The sequence below is a fragment of the Anarrhichthys ocellatus genome, unplaced genomic scaffold (genome assembly GCF_004355925.1).
Source record: "Anarrhichthys ocellatus isolate YVR2014 unplaced genomic scaffold, GSC_Weel_1.0 scaffold41, whole genome shotgun sequence".
Classification (NCBI taxonomy): domain Eukaryota; kingdom Metazoa; phylum Chordata; class Actinopteri; order Perciformes; family Anarhichadidae; genus Anarrhichthys; species Anarrhichthys ocellatus.
The window spans coordinates 113,649-121,294 of NW_022280071.1; the positions used below are offsets into that span (position 1 = coordinate 113,649).

Here is a 7,646-nt window from a genome sequence, read left to right on the forward strand (position 1 = left end):
GCTCAAAAGCACTTCAGGTTGCTGTTGATTAAACTCAGCCTGCATCATATGCTAAGTAAAACCGTATTAATGTGGTTTGAGGGTGTACAAAACATTCATGGAAAAAATAAAAACACACATGCCTTTTACTGTGTTAATTTACGTTGCTAAAAAAAGTGTATTAACACTGGTTTTATTTTTGAAAACTTGAACAGGAAGTGCTGCGATCAGTATGGCGACCTTGACACTGTTGTGGTAAACAGGTTCAGCTGCGGTAGTTTGAGGAGCGGTAGACGTTTAGAGGAGGACAGAAGAGGAGACAGCGCCGAACGGGAGTCAGTGGACTACATACATGGCCCCGGTGTTTAAGGAGTGAAGAATGGGCTCCACGCTATCGCAGCCATGGCCAGATTCACCAACAGAAGCGCCGAGGAAAGGGGCTCACGGGTAACGGCCCCCACCGATCGCGGAGAGGCGCGGGACCTGGCCGAGCCCCGGGAACTGTCTCTGGAGGAGGTGCTGAAGTCTTACGAGCAGCCCATTAACGAGGAGCAGGCATGGGCGGTGTGCTACCAGTGCTGTAGCGGGTTGAGGGTGCCCCGCCCGCCCACCGGGACAGGCAGCCGGGTGAAGGACCCGTCCTCCATCCTCCTGCAAAGGGACGGAACCGTGTCATTGCAGCAGGAGCCGCGACGCAACGGTAGGACGGCTGGCCGTTGATGGCCAATAACTTCCCTCTGCTTTTCCGCTTGTTAGTAAAAGCTCTGACAAAACTCAGCTATGAAACAAGTAAATTCTAACAATGTGTCCATGCCGTTTGAAGTAAGTTGGCTCTTACCGTTTAACACAACATTATATTTAAATATTAGGATCCACTTTTCAATTCGGCGTAAGATTATGTCCCTGAATCGGCACTATCTTTAAGTGAAACACCGACTTTTTCACCTGGTCCGCCTGATTCCTGCAGTACTTTTTCCGGTAAACCCCTCCGCGGTACCCGGGCAACTAAACTGTGCGAACCGATGTTAACTTTATTTTTTATAACAAACTACATACTGTTTGGTTGAACATATCGGCGCGGAATTGAAGAGTGTCTACCAGTACTTCATAAAATATATTGAATCATGTTTAGTCTCGCAGGAACCTTGAACTAAAAGCAGCCATTTCAAAGGGAGTTTGGTACGCAGGAACATCTTGGTGCTCTCCGTCATAAACACCATTTAATATTCCTGCATAATCGACTTTTAACTACATCAATTGTCATTATTAAGCTGACAGTATTTTGAAATTCGGATAGCTAAGTCGCTTTTGTGTCGCCCTCCTGATGCCAACAAGGATGACTTGTATTGTGCCCGTACCTGCATCATATCCCACTGTATGTGAAGTATATCCTCACTTCGGACTGGGCCCAAGAAACCTGTTCCGGAAGTCAGACTAGCACAGACATTTACATGCCAAGCTTAATTTAAAAAAAAGGTTTTATTTGGACTGTATATAGCTTATGTTTCATTTGGATACCTGTTTTGAGATCTTTTGAGAGCCATTTGATAATAAATCAAAAAATCAACCTTTCTTTTCCTTTTATTTTCAGAAACTGATTGTAGTTTATGAACTTTCAGAATGTCACGGGGAGTTTCTCAAAGGTCTCAAGTCATAATTCTGTGTTCATTTTGCTGCACCTTTTGCACTAAAACATACAGCCAGAATATTTGAATTTCCCTGTGCTTGGTCCCAGAGAAGACCTGATGCATATTAAAGACATCAGTGAGAAATATTGAGAGAAGCAGGAATGTGAGTTATCAAATTTCAGTAATGAACAGGATAGCCCCAGCTTTTGTTGATTATGGAACAAGATGGCGTCTATCTTAAACCATTATTTTAAAATTCCTGCTGTGTTGAACTGTAGAATTAGACATGCACTATAAAATGACTCCATAGCCCCTTAGTAGATGTTTACACTCTGCTGAATACTGTATACATGGTGAGGTGGTAATAGTGGTGAGATTCTAATAATGATTCACTTTCTATTCTATTCAATTAGATTATAGTGATTATTTAGCCAGGGACTCATTGGATCCCCCTCATGGTGCATGGGGGAGACACTGGAACTACCATAGGAGCAAGACACACAGACTTTATAGTTGGTTAGGCTCTTTTTGTCGTTGTTTAGTTTCTCTTTGTAGTCGTTAGGCATGTCTTTAAGGTTTTGAGTCACTTTGTATTTGTCTGGAGTCTCTTTGTTTTGCCCCTTTTGTGAGTCTCTTTGCGGCTGTTGCATCACTTTGTAGTTGTTTTGAGTCTCTTTGTAGTTGTTTATTTATGGTCATTTTGAGTCTCTTCCTGGTTGATGCGTGTCTCTTTGTCGGTGAAGGCCAGGGCCCTGACCATTTTTAACCCCTGAGCCTGTGCTCGGTAGGCCCGGTCAGTTATGGGAGAACTACTGAAGATCCTTGCGAACCACGTTTGCCATTTAACAGTTGCAAACACTTTGCTGTGATCATTAATTGTCAGCGCTCACTGAGCTCTCATTAGCACAGTTGTTTATCCTTGTAGCCTGTGTTGGTTCACGCTCTGCTGATCCATAAGTAAACACAATCCACATCGAGGTAGCGGTGCAAATCCCTTAACCAGCATGAGGGGAGTCTATTATGGCGAGTCTGTCTACATTATTAATCTAGCCAGTCAGAGGACCCTTTGCATTGTTTGAGCGGCTAGAGTCATCCCAAATCATAATGCCAGTTTTAGACAGCAGGGCTGGAGAGGAAACGACTAGTATTGAGCAATAATCTGAGGTCCAAGCTTCATTAATAATGCAGAGTATTTTTATTAACCACTTTAATTTATATTTGTACCACTCATACAAGAAAAATGTAAGGTCACAGAAACCTACCACTGGGCCTCATTTCACATAGATAAAAGTATAACTTATAACTATAAAAGATAGATTATAGTCCTGATTAAACACTGAGGATGTGAACAGATTTGTGCCACACATAAAGATTGTTAGTTTAAATCAGGGGTCACCAACCTTTTTTAAACTGAGAGCTACTTCAAGGGTACCGAGTAGTACGAAGGGCTACTTATTTGATACAAACTTCCTGAATAACAAAGTTGCACAGATCACCTTTTAATAATAATAATATATGTGAAGAGACTGTTTGATCACATGTCAGTTAATTATTCCTCACAATAATTATTAATAATGATTTCCACAACAATGATGGTATAGCTACACATACCTATTTAAACATGCAACTTTTATTTCTGTTAATCTGTTTCAAAATTTGAAAGTCAGAGGTATCACATCTCTGATATTTTTGTATCATCACATGATTAAAGCCGGTTACTTTTGCACATAGCGCCTGCTGGTGAATGATCCAGTGGTAATGTAGACATTTTGCGACGTCTGGGTCACCTTTGCATTGCGCAATGAAGCCTGCATGCCGCCCGTCATCGCGGGAGCCTCGTCTGTTATCACCGACACCAGCTTTTCTAATGGTACCTTTTTCTCCACGAAGAAACTAGTAAAAAGTCTCGTCTATAGCGGAGCGGGGGATCCAACCCTCCGAGGCGCGCGAGCGTCTTCGGGCGCCCGCGTTCAAGCCTCTAGTCTGGGCCTTTTCGGTCGGATTGCGTTGCCTCGCCTCTACCCCCGCCACCCCCGAGTTGTTGCCCCGCGGCCTGTTCCGAGGATTTACGGACCTGACGACGGGGTGCGCTCGACGGGAAGCTGCCCGCCATTCAGAACCTGAAAACCTAGTGCGGCGGCCTCGTCCTGGCTGTCCGCCGTGCGCCTCTGGGTACCCAACTCTCTTATGACAAGAAATATTGTCATTTTAAAATCTACACTAATGCAAGCGTTTTTGATTAAAAAAAGAACAGCAATTACAATTTTAGACGGAGCTCCATGGTGACTAGTGCTATTTTTAGAACATGCCTTGCAGGCGACTCAGGTGGTCCCTGCGGGCGACAGGGTGCCCGCGGGCACCGTGTTGGCTACCTCTGGTTTAAATGAACTACTTTTGCTGTCTTTCTCCAAGCTGTCGCTATCCAATAAAGCAGCAAGGCTGAAAAACTATCTTTTTAAAAGTTAGAATGATGTAACGGGAGAAAAACAGCAAATCCTGAAGAGCATGTTTGACATTTTTGCTTTTGAAATTACCTAAACAAATGTATTATGTAAATGATTGTCCATTGATTTCCTGTTGGTAGACCTATTTACTGGTAAATCCACGAATTGTTTGGGCACTAGAGCTGCACGATTATGGCCAAAATCATAATCACGATTATTTTGATCAATATTGCGATCACGATTATTTATCACGATTATTCATTAATTTTAGGGACAACATCTTTTTATTGCACTTTCACGTTTAAATGAACAAGAACACTGCTTCCACTTCCATTGTTGTGCTACATTCTGGCTAATGCATCAGGCACAGTGCATCTCGTAGAAGGAAAATATAAATAAAATAGTATCAACACTTTTTACCCAAAATTAAATCAACAGAGCACTGCTTTCACTTCCATGTTGTGCTACATTCCTGCTAATGTACGTCTTTGCATCAAAATAAAACTTATACGGTTCTTATTCACCTGAAGAAAATTTTTACCCAAAATAAAGGTCTAACTAAAAATAAATATGCCATCACAGAAATAATTGCGCGAGGGGATCTCGTATCTGATGATCCTTGTCGAGGGGCTAGCTCCTCACCTTCTGCTCCTGACATTTGATTTACCTTTCACACGACACCCGTGACCGTCTGTTCTGTTGTCTGTCTCTCTACTCTTCTACTAATACCGGAGTCTGCAGGGTGCGCGCATGACACCTCCCATCTCGTTCTCCCCCTGGTGGTCGGCTGACTGTTAGTTGAGGAAGCACTTAATTCGATATGTAGCAGAGCACGCATTTTAAACGTCAATATCGCTGACGATCATGCTCATTTAATTGTGGCAGCCAAAATCGTGATCGCGATTAAAATTCGATTAATTGTGCAGCCCTATTGGGCACTTGTCGGGATTTTTGTCAATTCAACTTTGGCTTTTGAGAAAACAATCTCGCCACCAGGTCCACTCAGTAGCTGTTCCAGCACTTTCGGTCACATCACATGGTCTTCTTCAGCAGATGGACCTCGCCCGGTTTGTTTTTCTTCTGAGCACTTTAAAGACGTCTTATATGTTGCCTTTAAGATAAGATAAGATAGACTTTATTGTCCTGAAGGAAATTTGTCTTGGAAACATACAGTGTCTGCTGTTAAAACAATACAAATAACATATTGCATACATACATTACATACACAGACTGTCGCCAGTCCACATACACGCACACACAGTACCTACAGTACATGCACAGACTGCCACCAGCAAAAGGTGACATTTTTGGCAATTTAGTAAAATCAAAAAATCGTGTATTGTAACTTTAGGATTCACAGCACGTATCCTGGGCATTCTCAAATCACCTTCTATATTCTGAAAATCTAACCCTCATCAGGTTGTACACCAATCTTCAACGGAGGAGGAAGTTACTGTGAATCCAAATACGAGCCGGGACCGATGCTGCACTGCACAGCATTTTAATGTAAACATATCGGCCTGAGTCACTAAGTGACCCTGCAAGAGGAAAAAACGCCTCATCCTCACTGACGTGCTGCACATTCGCTCTGCTTCCCAAATGAACCTCTGGTGTCTGGTAGCAGACAACCTGCAGAGACAGCAGCACCACGTCCGCCGATAGCTCCACTCACCGGCGTTTCTGCTTTCGTTTTCTTCCTCTTTAGTCTCCTTTGGTATGAAACATGACGGGTCGTCCCTGCTGGTAAACGAGTCCGTGTGTGTGAAGTTTACTGATGTCGATGACATCAGCAGGTTGCAGCGACTATCTGTCAGTCAACCCCTTCAGAGAGAGCACAACTCTACCTGAAACAGCCGTAATACAAACTGTTTGATGAAGGGCTCGTATTAGTTTTGCCTCTGGAGAAACTGGTCAGGGAGCTGCTAGCTTGGCACAGGGGATGTAGGTAGGGGAGAGGCGGTCAGCCTCTATCAGAAGAGAAGAGGTGCTAAAAAGTTGTCTCATGGGCTTTTCACACTGCACACAGCAAAGAATTGACCCTGGGAAAAACGCATTACAGCCCAGGATTATACGATTCACATTGCACTCCTGCTAGCCCTGGGTTAAACGTCCGTTGTAACGGGTGACTACTTCTAGCGCTGTTTATCTGGTTCAGTCGATTTTTCAGGAGATAACCCCGCAAAGTTGGTGCTAACCCTGCACTATAGCAGGGCCTGCAAGCCCTGGGCTAAAGTCAGGGTTAGCCCACTTTGCAATGTGCTAGGATTGTGCCAGTGTGAAAGTTATCTTATCAACGTGGCTAACAGCTCACTTAGTATTTATTTAAAGCTAGGGTCGATAATCTTGAGAAACCAGCAAGAGTATACAGATTAAAAAAATTATCCAACTTAAAAACCTTGGCCAACTCTTTTCCAATGAAAGTGGCGAGCAGCACTGGCTCCAAAAGTCCCCAAGTGTACCGACAAAGTCAGAAACACCGACAGCCCGTCCCTTCAGGCCTCCCTTAAAGCCACTCCCCCAAAACGATCATTTAAATGAACGTTAACAGCGAACATGGCTATTGCTAACACTCACCGCTGTCCAGCTAGCAGCTTGTGGGAGACACCTGGGACAGATATGTTGAACTTTTATTTAAATAACATTTTGTGACTCCTCGATCTGTGCTTTTTCAAATAATAGAATAAAGAAAATTGCAATTACTTTCAAGTAAACCAGATTGCTCCATCAGACAAATACAATGTGCAATCGCTTTGTTAGAACAATGCAAATAAAACAACTAATATTTGGCAAAAAATAGCTTATTGGGGCTGCAATTCACCTGTTGTGCACTGAATATCTTTCTAAGATAATAACAAACTGCAACCTGTGAAAAACTAAACAAAACAAGTTCAAATATTTGGCAATAAAGAGTTTTACTGAGTTTTACACTGCATATCTTTTCAAAACAACAATAACGTGCAACCTGTGCAAAACTAAACGAAATGAGTGCAGATATGTGTGAGCCATATGCTCACACATATCTAAAGCATTTTATTTTAAATATGAACTTTAAAATGTAGCATTCTAAAAGTAAAATAATAGCTGTGATAATAATAATAGCTGCACGTGGGACTGTTGGGACTGTTAGTACACTGGCTGTGGTCATCACAGTGAACAGTGTGATGAGAGGGCATGAGAGCCCTTGTTACTGTAGTTCATCTCCTTGGAGCAGAGGCTGCATTTAGCATACCCTGCCTTATCAATGTATTTAAAATACTGTGACAGTGGGAAGCTGTACTCACTTCTGTTTAGACCTCCACCTTTATCCAGGCCCAGCTCCACCTTTATCCACCCGCCGGTGTTCGGGTTTAACGTTAATGAGTGACCGCGTGAACTGAACCGGAACACGGGGGGGCTGCATGTTTCATCACGTTACGTTTTTTCCTCCTAAATCGTGATAATGACGAACATTAACAGTCGACAAAGTTGCGCATGCAGTGGACGTTAACTTAACCCAGCAAGTCTGAACGGTAACGGAACATAACGGAACTTAAACTTTAACGGAGGGAAAGACGCTGTAGACATCTGAACGCTGATTGGCCAAGACTCGACACGT

The 7,646-nt window shown here is 43.1% G+C and overlaps 1 protein-coding gene across 2 annotated transcripts in view; it reads left to right on the top strand.

Moving 5' to 3' along the window:
- The window catches only part of spire2 (spire-type actin nucleation factor 2), a 44,170-nt gene continuing 36,524 nt past the window's right edge, over positions 1–7,646 (top strand). For both annotated transcript variants that reach the window (XM_031868140.1, XM_031868141.1), the window contains exon 1: positions 1–679. In XM_031868140.1, the coding sequence (XP_031724000.1) occupies positions 382–679 (298 nt within the window). In that variant the 5' untranslated portion in view covers positions 1–381. The remainder of the gene's footprint in view (positions 680–7,646) is intronic.